Source organism: Plectropomus leopardus, chromosome 15 (assembly GCF_026936395.1).
Source record: "Plectropomus leopardus strain MGB_pleo_1.0 chromosome 15, ASM2693639v1, whole genome shotgun sequence".
Taxonomy (NCBI): Eukaryota; Metazoa; Chordata; class Actinopteri; order Perciformes; family Serranidae; genus Plectropomus; species Plectropomus leopardus.
Window position 1 is genome coordinate 24,790,123 of NC_142190.1, and position 18,033 is coordinate 24,808,155.

Consider the following 18,033-nt stretch of genomic DNA (forward strand, 5'->3'; position numbering starts at 1 on the left):
GAGTTACTTTAACTTCCCGACCCGTTGAAGAGATGCTGCTGCCTTCAAAGAGCATAAACAAGTCTGGTTTCCTGATTTGGCTTTCAAAATAAAAGCACATAAATGGAATTCAGATTAAGCAAGCATGTGATCCTCTACTGAGCAAGTCACTGTGTCTCGAAATAACGAGTAGACAATATGAAATGATATGGCTTTAAACAGTAGCCTATGTTTTGGAGGTTTTTTTTCAGAGATGGGTTTCTAGTCCTGAAAGTGTGGTGTGTAATAACATAATAACTGCCATAATAACAGTAGCCTACAGTCATACGAAATTAATTGAGCTTCTGTTACAATACATTGTTGTTGTGATAAGCAAAGACTAAATAAACACTGATATTTGCAAAATGGTAATATTATTTTATTTTATACACATATATGTATGTGTTTGTGTGTATCACACATATATATATATATATATATATATATATATATATATATATATATATATATATATATATATATATATATATATATATATAATTTCATTTTTATTTATTTTACTTTTTTTCTTCCAGATAATCACTCATTCGTCATGCGTCCCAACAGTGGAGCAATTATTTTGAAAACACTATCCAACCGGAAGTCTCCCGTTAAACTTTTCCAGCTGGACGCGCACACAAAGCAGTGAAGGCTATGGTGGGTGAAGACGTACGCGGACCTCCAGCGAGCTCATTCCCACTGTGACTGACCTGCAGCGGTGTATCCTGTCCCGAGAAGATGTCTGTGAACGAGGTGTACGTGTTCCGGCCCTTCAAGCTGATCGCTCTGCTGTGCGTCTTCCTAGCGCTGTGTTTGGACGTGGTGGCTCTGCTGAGCCCAGCCTGGGTCACTGCGGAGCATTTCTCCCTGTCTCTGTGGGAGTCCTGCTCCCAGTCCGAGACACGGCATCCGACAGAGGAGGCTCCGTGGAGCTGCTTTTCCACCCTCACATCTGGTAGGAGTCAGTGTTCGTGTTCACACCTTTTTGGTTGTTTTTAACTTTCTATGCTTTGGCCTGAAGATGCTTGAAGAGAGAATAACCAGAATTTGTGAAAAAAAAAAAGCTGTGATCGCTAGGTTGTAGTACTGTATAGTACTTTGCAAGAGGGAAAACTCTGATTTTGTCCTTCATGTGGTGTAATAAACAATGCGTAATGCACTAGTGGTAATTATGCCATGCGCAGTAGCTGGATGGTTTTAAAGTAGCATGTTATCAGTGGTCCTTTCCAGAGTCTGTTATTAGGCTGCACATCCCATGTTAGACAAAAACAAAGAGGAATGTTTGTTGAACTGACTGGCAACTCTGGCCACCGTCTCCCAGGAAGAGTTTGTTTTAGTTGGCTTGTTTTTCACTGAGCAGCAGCAGCTGGGGCATTTGGCGTTTCTTGTGCTGCTGATAAATTTCCCCTGTTCATACCACAGCAGTGACGTGTTTCACTGTGACAAAACACTGTGATGCTCAGCTCCACCAGCAATAGGTTTTATCTAATTCATGAGTAAGAGTCTGAATTAAAAGGCATGTTTATTGTTCCAGTATCACCGCATTTTTAGTGTTATTTTGAATAGTAAATCAGTTAAAGTACTAGTGAATTATTGGTACATTTAAATGTTTACTATATGAGTGGCATTGATAGTTTAAAGATCCCCTATTAAGCTCATTATACGGTTCATGTTTGTATTTTAGGTTTCTACTAGAACATGTTTACATGCTTTATATTTTAAAAAATCATGTAATTTTTCTCACGCTGTCTGTTTAAATATACCTGTATTTACTTTCTGTCTGAAACGCTCCGTTGTAGCACCTGTCTCTTTAAGAAATACAGTCTGCTCTGGTCAGTTTTTATGCTTTTGGTGTGTCTGAGCTTTCATTGCCGTGTAAATAACTGTAACAGCATCTGAGCAGCACTTTCGACCTTTTTATGTGTGACATCACAAATTCATGCAAATCCTGACAGCTTGTTTAAAGACGCATATCCAAATGTGGGCTATGTGCATTTCTATGTGTATGTTTTGATTCTTTTACATTATCTATATAGCACCTATACCTGCTCTATGATTTAAAAAAAAACACAAAACTCTGACTTTTTACAATATTGTACCTCAAACATAATTTTCCCATCAATTCAATAGGATTCAAAATAGCAGAAAACTGAACACAAACATGTAGGAACAGCATCTCTTTGGCACACAAAGAGTTAACCTACTCCAACCACCAGAACACTTTGAGTGGTTTTGAAGAGACACATTAAGCATCTTCCCCATCATCCTCCTCACCACGCCTGGACCCACCAGGTTGCCTTTTGTTAAGCGGAGAAACCACATGACGGGAGTGTTTATGTCTCCAACCCCCTTCCACGCCCCACCAGGGGAGGAAATCCTCATTAAATGTAACAGATTTACCAGCATTTGGCTGCTTGCTGCCGGTTGTTATTAGCTGGAGCTTTGTCTCTATTTAACATACGGTAGCTGACTGAAACAGTAATAAAAATACTTAAAGCAAACCATATTAAACTATGTATAAATTTAATGGACATTTTGTAGCTCATTGGTTGGCAAATGGTATGTTAAATATTTTATATCTTTGTCAGTTCATTTTAAGAGGTTTAAGTGACTTTTGGTGCTATGTAACCAGCAGACATGTGGAGCTACAAAGAGGTGAACAGCTTTGGGGGTGACTGACCGCTCTCAGATATTGTGGAATGTGTTGGGGTGAATAGGAGGCGGGTTGTTGCTTTGAGTGTCTGCAGAGCTCGTTAAAGCAACAGTGGAGGGGTGTGTTGAGGTTAAAGGGGCAGTTCACCAAAAGGCAAAGCACATTTAGCATGCACACATTCTCATACCTATCCCAAGATTCTTGAATTTCACTGTCTTTGGAGTGACGCAATGAGGCAGACACGATTCAATGCAGAATAAATGGCAGGCAAATACAATAATGCAGATGGAAGCAGTGTTATGACTCACAGCTTCAGTGAGCGGTAGAAAAATATACTTGTGAAGTAAATGCACTGTTTAATATTCTTTGAGGAGAGAGGGATTTTTTTTTTACGGACGAAACCAGAATATTAACCACATAATGGACCAAAGATGTTGGACAAAAAATATTTCTTGCAGGCTGAATCAAATCGACTTCAGATGTTGGGGATTTTTTTTTTTTTTTTTAGACAATTAAATCGGGAGCTGTGTGTAAGAGAGAGACACACCCAGCGAAGATTGTACATCAAATGCAAATTCTTCCTTTGATTCAAGTCTTCGGAGGTTAGGCCTTCTTTTGACACCCACAAGTGGGATATCAAAGAGAGAACGCACACTGTTTGGAGGAATTAAAACATTTTTCTGAATACATTTCTGCTTTCACACTCTGTATTAACACTTAACTGAACAGAGAGTTAAGCTCAAGACAGTTAAGCTTTGAAATGTGCCTTTTTTAGCGACCTAGCATTGTGTAGGTCTTTCCAGGGAAGAATCTTTTGACGCAGAGGAAATGATGAGTTTAACTTTTCCACCAGGAGCAAGTGGAGTTGTTTGGAATAAACAGAATTAATGTGGTGTTGAAAGGCCAACGTGGTGGGACGGACATGAGAAAGGCTGTGAGCCACAAACTTAAACTCAAAGGAAATATCACAGAATTGAACACACCGACTGACATATTTGCACTGCAAAAATGCAACAGTAATGATTAATCAACACCAAAAAATCACCAAATGAAATACTTAAAAAATGAATTACTTATAGTGATGGATGGAATGATTCTTTAAACAGGATTGGTTCATTTTAGTTGATGCATGTAAATGTATCAAATCTTTTGAGTTTTGATACTTTTTACGAAATATGGTGTCAGTTTCTCCATGACTGACATATGCACATTTGACAGCTAGTGTAGCCTGACTCACAAAACTACTCTTAAATGCAATACCAGTAATTATCAGTTTACATTTATAAAGATAAAAAGATTCATTTCCTTCAGGATCTCACTTGTATGTTTGTATGTCAGGGGATTATATAAGCTCAATACAATGTTACAAAAATGTCACTGACCAATGATCTGTCATGCTTTGCAAGTGACAGATGTCCAAGTTACTTCTGCAGCCATTCATGTGGTGTCGGGATAACCTGAAAAATTTGTTTCTGGTTATAATTCATGGCTCACGTGATCAGTTCTCCTGCTCTTTTTTTATCAACGTACTGTTTCAATGTTCAGAGCAATAAAATACAACACATCTTCTTTGTAACATCAATGTTGTTTCCTCGTGACTTAAAGGACGTTTCATTTTTTCACTGTTGCCCATCACTAAGTACTAACTGAAAGAGGAAATTACATAAATTAATGTTATTTCCATGGCCTAGGAAAGCGCCATTATTATTTTTGAACATGAGCTACTCGCCTTAAAATATGATGTCTTCAAGTATAAAGTCTGGAGCTGCTCCGGAGACAGTGAATAAGAGAGAGATTTTGTGGATCCACAGAATGTTTTTTTTCTTTCTTTTTTTTACCCAAATGAGCTTTATTTTATTGTAGTGGTCTCAGTTGTGAAACAGACAATGTTCCCATATACTCTGAACATTCCCATGGCTGCTCTCAGTGTCATCTAAAACATCTTTCACAATTCATCCTCTATGGAGCAGCTCCAGACATCATACTGAATGACATCAAAAAATTAAGTTTTAGCACTCTAGTTTTTGGATTTGAAAGAGAGTTGTTCACTTTTACCAATATTTTTGGACTGTCATAGGAATAACGTATGAATTTTGAAAATGGGTACAGTCCCCCTTTAATTTTCAATTTATAGATCAATAGAAATATAATCAGAAAGATAGATATAAAATATGCATCAAGAGGTAGAGAAATCAGATCAGAAGAAACCAGTAATGTTCATTGGTGTGAGAGAATAAGTGCAGGAGGGGCCAACTTGAGCTGACATGCAGCAATATTTGGAGATTTAGTTTTGGCCTACTTTGCCCTGAAAATAGCAGCTCTAATACCTTAAAACTACAGATTCAGTATCTTCATGGACAAGTTGTCATTTCTTGATAAGATGAGTACATTTTTGTGTTTGAAATACAAAGTTTAACCCTTTTAACATGCATCAATTATAACAGCATGTGTCTATGTTTTGTGTGCTGAATTTAATTACTGTCATTACAGAGTTAGGTATCAGGTCCCTGTTTCATGTGGACCTGAGTCCATTCTGCGTGACACACTTCACTCTGTGGGATTAGCTCTTGTTTTGTGTTTGTCAACACAGCGGTTCAATTCAACCGGGCCGTCCTGTGAATCGAGCTTTTGTTGCTCCACTTTAACCTGCATGTGTCTCGTCCTGCAGACTGGCAGATTGCCACCCTGGTGCTGCTGGTGACCGGTGCCGTGGCAACTCTGGTGGCTTTCCTGGTGGCCCTGATTTCCCTCTGCCGGGGGACACAGAGACAGCACTACCGCACAGTGGCCGTGTTCCTCTTCACTGCAGGTACGCTTTCTGTTCTTTTCTATACTTTCCAAACAAAAATCATTTGTACTTCTCTGTCCTGTACGAGCGTTTATGCAATGTTCCAACACATGCATATTTGGAAACAGAAAGACAGCACATATACGTTCACCACGACCACAACAATTTCCATACAGACAGGGTTTTTTTGTTCCAGCGCTCAGATTAAATAGAAGGGTCCAGAAGGAGAGAAGCAGCTGAATGAGGCTTGTTGGTTGAGCTCATTCTTTGTGGTGTGGAGTCTGGGGAGCTGCCGGATCGTGAGCCAAGAAAAAGCAGCCGCAGAAGTTGCAGACTTACCCAGAGAAGTGAAGTCAGTGAGGGGAAAAAAGCCACCACAGACTCCTCACCCAGCACTGCCTCATGTGTGGACTGCTCTTCTCCTGCATGCTTTGTGAGAAGGTCCTTTGACTGAAGCCAGATTTTGCCACTGGTGAGGGAGGATCTATTTATGAAACATATAATTAAAAGCAAAACAGTCAAGACACATTGTTCCATACACTATGCAGGCGTTGTTATAACTGACTCATAGTCTTTGCTTACTTTACTTTGCAAACAGTGATGAAACTAACCACTCACCGCTACTTATCTCATGCCCAGATTCAGTTATGAAAAAATACAGGATTATAAAAGAAACAGACATCCTGTCATGCATCATAAATAATATTCCTCCTCCTGTAGTATTACAGAAGGCCTGTGGACTAAACTAAAAGGTGCGGTTTGTAGGATTTAAGGGCATCTACTGGCAGAAATGGTATATCATTTTCACAGTTTTTATTAGTTTATAATCACCTGAAAATGAGAATCATTGGTTTAGAATGAGCCATTTAAAGCCATTTAAATGTATTTAGCCTGAGTCTTTAATGTTTTACTACGGTAGCTTGAACAGACAAACCAGACAGTGGCTCTAGATGGGGCATTTTCGTTTTTTCTTCGACGACCACCGTAGTTCTTCCTCACACATGGTACACGGGAGAAGTTTTAGTTCTACGGCCTCTAAATTCTATACATTGGACTTTTAAATGAATCTTTTGACTTTTTGGGAAATCCATGCACATAAAGAGAGAGGAAGTCCCTCCCCTTCCAGTGTCCCCTGTCACGAGTGAGTCAGATGTAGAACAAATAGAGCAGACAGGTGGGCAAAAAAAAGCAAGCTCTAATGCAGATAAAAATGTCCAAAAAACAAGAAGGTAATCAAAGTACAAATAAATTGCGAATGGAAAAACTAAACTGAAACCAACCAGGATAACAAAAAGTCCAGTGGTGAATTAACTCCTACAGAATTGATTTCAACACTTTTTTAGGGTTTATATAGCACCACACCTATTAGAGTTAAATTAACACTTTTAACACTATGCCAGAGTTCCTTTTTTAACTCACAGAGAGTTAAAGCAACACCATGAGATTAAATCTATAACACTGTCCTCAGCTATATTTTGTACTATTTGAGCGGTGTTAGTTAGTCACTCCCTAAAGTGTCCAGATCTTCACTGAAAAAAAGTTATAATTAACAAATTACAGAAAAATTACTTCTAACAAACTAAACAATTTTCCAAAATGGCATTAATTTTTACTTTTCAGCCTAAGTCATTTATACAGATAATTAAAATGTTGTGAATTAAGGTATACTGTGCACACTTTCATCTGAAACATTGTGTGAGCTTTGCCTGGCATGGGATGAGATACTGCAGCATGACTAGAGTTGAGATAAGGAAATTTAAGAGAATTGAAATATCAGCGTCATGCACATTGCGTTGGGTCACAACATGTTAGTATGACATGAAAGCAACAATAATTATGACTTACATAGCCTTCCTTGGTATATGGATCCTAAAGTGAGGGGAACAGAATCGCTGACAGTATGGAGGAACAACACTGAGGATCACAGACAAACTGAGAAGGATCAAAGGGGAACACACAGGTATATACAGGGAACTAATCAGGACAACGACACACAGCTGAGGTAGGTGGACATGCGGAAAAGAGGGGAACACAAGGACTGGCTAACAAACAAAAGTGTGGAAGGAACACAAGGGTGGAGCAAACAAGACTAAAACAGAACAGGTGTGCAGGGAAGACTATAGCAAGGGAGGACAACAAGACTGATAAAAGACAGGTGAAACTATCAGGGGAACATTAGGGCGGAAAAACAAACAAAGACAGGAAGTAAAACCAGACATGACACATGAGGAGTGACAAAACAAAAAATAAAACAGGAAACAGAAGGATATAGGATCATGACAGTCCCCTATGGGACCTAATTTTGAGAAAAAAAAACATTTATGACAATCAACAGTGAAATTTTTTATCCAGTGTGAATGTTTTGTCAATTCAAGCGATGATTTTGCAAATTAAGGCAGTCATAGTTTGCCGTAGCACCATTTAATTTCATGTGAAACCACTCATTGAACTACATCCACTGTCTCGCACAAAATATGTCACTGACACCAACACGGCTGTTACCTCGTGACATTTCACTTTGTCCTCCCAGAACGAGGAAAAAGCGATAAAAGATGTGAAAATCATGCTTGCTGTTACAATCCTTGATGTGTGAAAGATATTGTTACATTTATTTTACAGTCCACATAAGATCCAGACATTAGACTGAATGGCTGGAACCAGCTTATAGATGATAATATATAATGTTTAGTGTCGAAATGTTTAATCTGACTCTGATTGGGGAATATAAGGCATTTTTGTCTTGTTCTGTCTCTGAAACCATCGGTCACAAAGGACCAGTGTGTGCAGTAGACTTAATGTCCATGCCTTTGACTGTTGGCCATTTACCGAAAAGCGTGGGAAGGCCGTGTTATCCTTTCCTGTGTGTAATTGCTTTAGGAGCCTTGCGAGAATAAGGTCTCCTTACAGGCACACAGTCCTCAGCAGAGCGGCAGCAGCAGCAGAGGGGTTGGACCCTTAAACGCCCCTTGGCAGGACCACGACTGTGTGGTATTTATTTTCTGTCCAGAAATATGACCTCAGCTGGGCTGCGAGCTCAGTCTGGGCTCCATCAACACCGCCACATTCTTGAGCTGCCGTCGTTCCCCCTGCACGCCCCACTGCTCCGTCCTGTAGGAAGGAAAGGCGGAGTCACACAAAGTCCCTTCCTCAAGAGTCACCTAGCATGCTCAGGAGGGAATTGAGGTAGCCAGTGTGAGTGTAGACCACAGTACGCCTTTGATCGCACACATGCACATTCACTCACAATGACGCATTAACCTCCAATAGTTCATGGTCCTGGATGATTTAAAGGGAAACTGATTCACAATGATGATGGAATTAAAGTCATTTTCCTTCGGCGATGTCAAGGGCAAAAGAATAATAAGGATTGTTAGAAAATTGTTCCACATTTCACAAAATGAAGGAAATGCCCAAGCTTTACTTTGGGGTGCCAAGGGAGTGGAATCCACTTCAAAAGAACAGGAAACCCACAAGGAAATGTCTCATATAAAGATTGTTTCTCTTGATGTTTTCATCTTATTATTGGGATTTCAAACTGGATGTGAAATGCAAAAACCCATTTTATAACGTGTCATTTCACTTCATATTACCTTACAATGGACAGCACTTTTTTGATCTTTGCTTGAAAAGTGCTATGAAAGCAAAAAGGAACAGTGTCCAAGATTTATAGGGATATAGTGACATCTAGTGATGAGGATCGGAGATTCAAACTAGCTGAAATTTCTCCTGGTTATAACACCTGTATAGTTCAGGAAGTCTTTACCAGGAGCCGAATTATCTGCAGAGGTCTCTCCCTCTGCAAAACAAACTGACCTGATGATTTAAACTGGTAGAAACACCAAATGAAGCAGTTTTGTGTTACAAATCAGTTTTTCTCCAATGCTGTTTGGCATGTCGAAGAAGAGCACCTGTTATTGTGTGCTCACCTTTTTTTTCTCATCCAGATTTTTCAGGTTTTTACTGGGAGCCAAATCACCCACTTGGCTCGTTGTAAACGTGCCGCTTGCTCAGCGCCTGCTAATGGGTGCTCCCCTTTTTTCTTCGATTACTTAAGATCCAGATGAGGCTTTTACTGGGAGCCGAATTATCCGCAGAGGTCTCTTCTTTTACAAAAGAAATGGACCTGATGATTTAAACTGGTAAAAACACTGAATAAAGCAGCTTAGCTTGACTAACGCGAAAACACCAATGGCCCTATCTGGAGCTAGTGTTTGGTTTGCTCATTCTCCGCTACTGTAAAAAACACTGTTGGCTCATTCTAAGGCACTGAAAAGAGAATAATTCTTAGGGCGCTTTCACACCAGAGCTGTTTGGTCCGCTTTAAAGGCGCCAGAGTTTGTTTCCTCGGATAGTCCTATTTGTTTGGGCATGTGTAAAAGCTCATCTGAACTCTGGTGCGGACCAAACAAGCGAACTCTGGTCCACCTGAAAATGTCTTGCAAGTGAACCCTAGTGCAAAATGTGAACGGACTATCCAGCAAACCAAAGAGAGGAATTGACGTAGAGGGCAGTGCATTTTGGGTAGAAAAAAAATTAATAAAGCCAACAGCGCAAATTCAAAGAAACAAAGGTAAAAGTAAAAACAAAAATCCCAAGACTGCATCCATTTTGTGTTGTTCCATTGTTTTTGTTGTGAACAAGCTGGCTGAAGGGGATTGATTGCCTTTTTTGGTCCTGGGCAATCAATGAGCCGGGTTTTCTTTTTTCTCATGCTTTTTTTCGTCCTGGCCAGTGCTTGTTTCAAGCAATACTGCCCCAAACGAGCAGCTGTTGTAACAGTGTGTGGTTGTCCAGGCGGTTTGAATGCTTTCAGAACAGTTTGTTATGTAATTAGATAGCTTTGATTTGTGTTTGTCACAAACCTGTTTATTCAGAGGTGCAGTAAAGTAATCACAGTTTGGTACTGAGGCATCAATCTTACAGTAAATAATCTGAGGCTCAAATTTTGTAATTCTGTTTTGGCACACTCCTGTTTTCATCCACAGGCTCAGAAACACAATCCAAACTTACATTGTTATTCCTGCCAAGAAAAGTCTTCAGAGAGGCTCATTTTGATGGGATCATCTGCAGCAGCAGTTACACCACCTTGAGAAAGATAATCACTTTATACAGCCATTCTGTTACCTTCAGTGGCTCTCAGCTCTTTATACAGACACTGAAAAACCTTCCCCGTCTTATTTGTCCTTCAGCCTCTTTTTAAAACTGGCTATATTTCTGCCTTTACAGCAGCATGTTCGCTTTCAGATATGTATCTTAAGAAAAGCAAGACCATTTACATCACTTTTTTTTTACTTGAATTGTGCATTTTTATGGTTGAAATGCAGTTACTGAATGCTCAAACCTACTTGTCCAGGAGTGAACGTCAGAAGAAATATGTAGAACAGATAAAAAGAAGGATTAATCTTGAAAAGAGAGATTAAATTCACAGTTGGACAAAAGCAATGAAGGGGTTGGAAAGAAGACTGAAATTAAACAAATATATAATTAAATATCAATATCAAGAAGAAGAAAAACAAGACGTGTATAAAGTAGCAGCACCAAAATGAGGAGTAAGACATGGTTGTGCAAAACACTGTGAGAAGAGTGAGCAGAGTGGCAGCAAGTACGGATGTGTTGCCTGCGCCATTTTACTGAATTAATGTGATTATTATCTCAGAAGCATGGGGAAAAAAATTAAGCAGATAATAATAATAATGTGCTTTATTAAGAAAAACAGGAGCAGATTTTATTATGAAAACTTTTTTTTTTCATAATTATGAGATAATCTTGTTAAAATAGGGTTTTTTCCATTTAGTAATTCATTCATGACTGTGTGCACTTTGGCAGAATAGCTGAATAGACCCGTTTGTGTTAACGTCATATTTTGACGTTGCTAGGATGCCCAGGAATACATACACCTAGATGTTAAAAGCAACACTGGCTATTTACACCCTGGTTGTAAATAGTACTGGTTTCACTTGGGTGAAAAAAGCATCTGCCATTATTTTTTTTTCTAAATTAAACACATAATACTTCTGTACACAGGCCAATAACACATCAGGTAAAAGTAAAATTTGGAATATTTTCTGTAACAGGAACTATGGTGCTTGTGACGGTATCGTGTCACCAGTCATAGTACTTGTTGTAGCAGTAAAAGTTGTAGGCGACTAATGGTAGCTGTAGGAGTGCTATCAGTTACACAGAAACTGTTGCAGGTGTATTTAACAACATTGGATTTGTAGTTCTTTTAAAAAAATATATTTTATTGACCTTTTTTCACATAATGTCACCTATGGTCATCAAATCAAATGACTCATATACTTATAAATATGTAGTGCTGTAGTTATTTTTAATCAAATCTTCTCTTTGTCTCTTTCTGTTGTAGTGGTTCTGCAGGCCTGCGCCCTGGTCCTCTACCCGATCAAGTTCATCGACGGAACAGTTCTTCAGACCTATCACGAGTTCAACTGGGGCTACGGCCTTGGCTGGGGAGCCACCATCTTCATGTTGGGCGGAGGGATCCTCTTCTGCCTGCGGACGGACATATACGAGGATGCGATGTACTGAGTCCTTTCTCAACCCTCCCCTCCCCTCCTCACACATCAACATACACACACACGCAGAATTCCCATACAGGAAGTGTGCTACTTTTCTTCACTTCGAGCACAGACCCGTCTCTCTTTCTCTATCTCTCTGTCTCTCTTGCTGTCTTGCTCTCTGTTATTTTTAGACAGGTTGTGAAGGCCTAATTTAGGCCAGGGCTTTATGAATAGGAGCCCCATCACCCCTCCTCCCATGCAGCCAGCGGGTCCCTCAGCCCTGCTGGTATCAGGGATGAGGTGGCAAAGCGCAGAGAGCTTTCTGGACAGGCACGAGCTGCCGATGCTGGATGTTTCCACCGCACGTTGACCTGGATCTCTATTGTTAGAGGAACAAGACAGTAGATTCTCAGCACAGACCTGAATGTGCAGTGACTGAACATTTAAAGGGATTGATTATCTCCACATTTCCTTTTTTTTTATTCTTTTTTGTAGCATTTCACAAAGACAAGCTTGTTGTTAATGTATTTATGGCATTTATAAATATTGAAAAACCTGAACTCCCCCCCCCCTCCTCCGTGTGTTCTAGCTGAAACATATCTAGTAACGCAAAGCCTTCTGGTTATTAGAAGTGTAAATTGGACAGCTTTGATATATGCTAGAGCTCTCGAGTGTTTATAGTTTGTTTGCAAACTCACACTAGTTTGTCTCAAAATGAAAAAAATGTAAATGTGTACAAAGTATTTCTACATGAAGGAAAATCCAGAATAAACATTGTAGTTTTGGGAGTATTAGGAGTGTGAATTTATGTTGTTTTCAGTACTGTGGTGTGGCATTCTGCAGCAAACTGACCTCTCACTGGATTTTAAGAGCGGGGGCTTTATGGGTGCCCCTTTTTTTGAACACCAATGAGACAAAAATGCAAAACACTTTCATTATCCAGAGCACACATTCCTCAGAGGAAGCCGCCCCTGGATATTTAAAGAGATATCCCCAGGTTGTTAGTTTGCAGCTAGTTAAAGGTCCCACATTATGCTTATATTCAGGTTCATTTTTGTATTTTGGGTTTCTACTAGAACATGTTTACAGATTTTAATATTAAAAAAACCAAAACATTATTTTTCTCATACTGCCTGCTTGAATAGACCTGTAATCACCCTCTGTCTGAAACGCTCTTTTTTTCTATCTTTACAGAAGGTTTTACATTGCGAGGCAAGAACTTGTTCGCTTCCTATTAGTGAATGTCATTCATATACACTGAAAAGTATCCCAGCAAGAAATACAAAAGGACCTATTTTTAATGTTTTTGTTTCAAATAGTCTGACATCACAAATTCACAGGAATCCTTATGGCTTGTTTAAAGGCACATTTTCTGAATGTGAACTGTATGCATTTACCTGTGGACTGTGCGTTTTGATACTTTCACATTATGTATATATCACCTATACATGTTTTATTTGTAAAAAGACATGGAATCTGACTTTTTACTATATGGGACCTTTAATGTGTGAAACAAGACACATTTGTTGAACATAATGAGCAGCATAAAACATTTTAACACAAACCTCAAAACACATTTGCTGCAGTTAAGATTTAGAACTTCCTTGAAGATTTTAAGTGTATTTAATATACATATTTGGGACATTTTTACAACACCGCCACATTATTTTCTCATTGCAAATACTTTTTTTCCACTGCCGGCTGAAATTGAAATAACAGCAACCATTTATTCTGTTTTTTGGACCTTTTAGTTTTCGGATCATAAGATAGCTGTAGGCAGTTTCTTGTGCTAATGAAAGGCAAGTTTAAAAAGATCTCCATTACGTCCCTGGGTGTTTTGTGGGAAACAGGAGGCACTGTCACACCCGAGCAGCCTGGTGTGAAGTTTCCCTGCACACACACTTTCTTTACCCCCCAGAGTTCAAACTGCAGCAGCTGGTTAAAGAGTCTCGGGAAAGGGGGAAAAACAAACAATTTACCCAGCTGCAACAGTGTGAAAACTCCCCAGCCGTGGACAATATTTTCACCCGAATCAACACCATATCCAAATTAACTGTGCCACGTCAACCTGACACTCGGTGTGATGTGGTGTGTTGAGTGTGTGGGCTGCCGGGTCAGTGGTTGTCTTATAATAGCGGCGACCTCACGGGAATTTTTCAAATGTGACGCACGTGTTAAAGGTGACGTGAGTACATGACATGCTGGCAGAGAGGGCACACAGACGTGATCACGTTACTTTTTTTTGGTCCCACGCACATGTTAAGCATGTTGTCTTTAGTTAAGCATTGAGTGAAAGGTGTTTTGATAGTGAGAGGAGACTTTGAACAAGTGAAACATTGACTCTTAACATTAAAGAAAAAAACATTTATTCTACTGTCGAAGAATATTTTCAACCTGTAAAGGATACACACAGAACACCAGCTGATCCAAATCATTTAAAAATGTGATTCCTAGAGCAAATTCACTTTTATTTGGCAAAGACGCTTTAGATCATGCACTTGCTTGTAATTTTGGTGTGTTGTATTAGGTCAAAGGTCAAGATGGCAGTGGGTCTTTATTCTCAGCACTCCACCCACGCAGTAAGCGCTCTCTTCTTGCATTACATGCAGCTACATAGTGACATGGAATATGCACTTGAACAAAATGTTTTTCCAAAGCCATGTTCATGTTTTACACTAACTTATTGAAGTGCCATTTGCTTGTTTCCCCTGTGATCTTGTTCTTGTCCTCCACCATAAGCACCAAGTTTGACCCATAGATGTATAATAATAACCACACCCACACTATTCACTCTAATGTTTTTACTCCACCTAGTGGTCAGACATGATAATATCCAGTGAGGCTGTAAGAGAGGTCAAAAACCATGAGAGCCAAAGCTAATGTTGGGGTTCTTTTTCTCACTTAAAGGGTGATATTTGACCTGTAGCACTAAAACACATGATCCACAGTCAGTTTTGATGAAGTTTGGTGTGGTTAACTTGATTTTTTTTTTTTACTCTTTGCTCTATGAAAATAAAGGGTTGAAATACAGAGAGAAAAATCTACATTTCATTTGTTTCATATCGTTTAGTTTATCTTTTTATTTTTGCTAAGATAGACAGCAAAACGAGCTCTACGCCTGCACTCAACAGTGTTGGGAAGGTTGCTTTTGAAATGTAAGGTAATGTAGGTTGAAAATATATTAATGTAACTATTTTAATTAGTTTATGAAAGTAATATAACTTATTGCATCTGATTGCTTTTCTCACAAATGTTTTAAAAAGGGCAATAAAGCTGAAAAGACAAAAAAAGACAAAAAAACACGTGCATATATGTTGCGCTCAAATGTGCTTTGCTGACTCACCTTGTCCAAAAATATGCCAAAAGCAAGACATTCCTGCATGGCAAAAAGATGTAAAGCAACAGAATTAAGTTTTTATTCAACATATAAACTTTTTACTGAAAATGTTTTTTTCTTAAGTAACCCCACCAACATTTTTATTAGAAACTGTAATTTAATTACATATTTTTTCAGTAACTGTAACTCACTACAATTATATTTATTTTGTAATTTAATTACTGTAACTAGTTACTCCCCAACACTGACACTCAAATATAGTTAGTGTTATGGCAAGGTTGTTAAATAATAATATAAATAAGAAAGGACCAGAAACACAAAAATAAAATGGATGTAATTATCAAAATCAACTGTATATTTTAAACTAATTATCAAAGAAGCTGAATTTGACATTCAGAGCATATCGATGATCCAGAGTCTGGGTCAGGATTGTCTGCACACGGCTCTCAGCGTGGAGGTGGTGTAGCTGGCGGCTCGCAGAAAAAAATTTGCACCAACGCTGTTATGAAACCACAGTTGTGGTAAATGCTGTATAAGCCCATTGTAAAGCATGGGATACACTCTACAACAGAGAGGCTCAGATTACAACACACACACACACACACACACACAGGGAATGTGACTTGATTCTCTGCGCAGGAAGCCTTCACTCCGCTAAGTCTTTAAAATAGTGATTTGCTGCTATATTAATTTTCAGAATGTGCTATTAATCTTTTTTAATAAATATTTTTTAAAAACAGAACACTTTTTCTTCATAGTTGTGCAGCTGAAGATAGTTCTGCGTCTCTGCAGCTGCTGCCACATGCTCTCATCTCTGAATACTTTGGACATGATCACAGCTTTTCCCACTACAGCTGAGATTTAGCACAGCTCTTACTGTATGTCAGCAGAGGAAACAAAACCAAAGCAAGCAAAAATCCTTCATCCCAACTGTTTGGACAGGCAACATGTTTAGTCACATCCGACTGTAAATCTCTAAGCAGTGAACTGTATTTGTAGAGATGATAATGCGGCTTTTTGGAGAGTAGCCTGGCCCCTGGGTGCAGTAACCAGCTAGGCCCTGCACTCTTTGACTCTGCAGGGACAGATTCCAGTTACTGAGCCTGGGGGACAGAGACAAAGATGGACTCTTGGTGCCTGAGGAGGGAAATCATTGTTTTAGTGAGTAGTTGATTATGCAGAGTTGTACTAAATATCCAAGATATCCAAGTATAGATGCAAACCTGAAGTTGTCCAGCTCCTCCTGTGATCCTCAGCAGTGGACGTCCTCTGCAGATTAGTGAGGCAGACAAAAGGGCTGAAATTAACACCTGGGCTATACATTACCCTCCACCCAATCCTCTATCAAGCTTGGCTCCACCAAAATTACATATTAACCTGAAAAAAAGTTACTCTATCATGGTTGTGCTGCCCTGCAGCCCTGTGGGTCCTGTTAAACCCACACACTGCTACTGTGCTGCACACTGTGCATGGAAAATTTGGAATAAATGCAACAATCAAATCACTTCCATAACTCATGCTAGACTCATTCATATCATCAGTGATCTTTTGTTTTGTCATGCAGCATGTGCTTCATTTGCACAGCAGTCCAAACCATCTGAGCGGTTCCACATTACACACAAAATGAGAAATATGTGTGTGAGTTTGCACTCTTTATTGGAGTTTCTCTCATTTATTTTCTACTGAATAATCAAATAAGAACTAGAATGAAGTTAAAAATTTAAAAAAAAAATGATAGACAGATATGCACGCGGACAGTCGGGTAAGAACAAGGCAACCTGGTGTGGGAAGCAGTCAGCTGCCTATCTGACCTTGTGGATGTCAATGAACGTGGGATCAAAAGCTAAAAAGCAGCAGTCAGCTTAGAGCCAGATGGTTACTTTCCCAACATGAAAGAAAGCGTGCAGTGGAAATTCTATATTTAATATACGCTTGCACTGCAGATTGTTCAGTTTGGTGAGATCTTTATGAAGTGTCGACAGAATGCTGAGGAACATAGAATCAATCAGTAAATCAGAGCTTTTTGTGATATTTTATTATTGTGATGTTTTAATTGTGACCTGCCAAGGGACTGCAGATTTAATTAGCTTAAACTCTGGTACAATGCATCAAATGGCAACATTTATGTTTAACATTCTACATGGTCCCTTTTCAAATTAAATTAAATTAAATTAAATTAAATTTTATTGGAAATGTTTCAATCACCCTCACATTAATATAATGAGAAATCGTGTCAATAACAATATGACCAGTGGCATCATAACCACATGTGGCTGAATATCCTAACCAAAAGTTAAATTAAAACTTTTAATATGTACAAAAGCACAAGTTTAATTCAAATTAATCTGTATGTCACCAAAAATCCACTGAAAATCTAAAATAAATTCATTTTATTTATGAAGGTGATGAGTACAATATATTATCTGGACACTAGAGGGCAACAAGCACTTTTATCAAAAATAAAGTGTCCCTTTTTCCTAAACATACAGGCAGACATTTTGGCATCGAAAAAGCACAGGTGTGGACTCGTTAGTGTTATCATTTTCACCTGTGATTTTCCTACTATGCCAACTCCAACTATCTGCTTTGGAAAAGCTCCATTAGAGGAACATCATATTATTTTACCATGCATATGCTATTGGTATTGTGCCATGTACCCAATACATATATAAAAATTAAAAATTCTTAACAGAACATCCATATTCTTCACTTATGCGGC

General features: G+C 38.9%; 1 protein-coding gene and 1 long non-coding RNA gene across 2 annotated transcripts; one reads left to right on the top strand and one right to left on the bottom strand.

The window, feature by feature from the left end:
* The first annotated feature begins 640 nt into the window (after positions 1 to 640).
* LOC121952852 (transmembrane protein 47-like) lies at positions 641 to 15,007 on the top strand. Its single transcript, XM_042499703.2, has 3 exons — positions 641 to 973; positions 5,340 to 5,480; positions 11,824 to 15,007. Exons 1-3 carry the CDS (start codon positions 757 to 759, stop codon positions 12,003 to 12,005), a joined length of 540 nt encoding a protein of 179 aa, XP_042355637.1. The 5' UTR covers positions 641 to 756; the 3' UTR covers positions 12,006 to 15,007.
* A 630-nt stretch (positions 15,008 to 15,637) lies between these two features.
* Positions 15,638 to 16,600, bottom strand: LOC148187330 (uncharacterized). Its single transcript, XR_015778945.1, has 2 exons — positions 16,538 to 16,600; positions 15,638 to 16,451 (listed from the first exon to the last, which is right to left on the bottom strand). It is a non-coding gene; the product is annotated as an uncharacterized LOC148187330 (long non-coding RNA).
* Between the last annotated feature and the right edge of the window lie 1,433 nt (positions 16,601 to 18,033).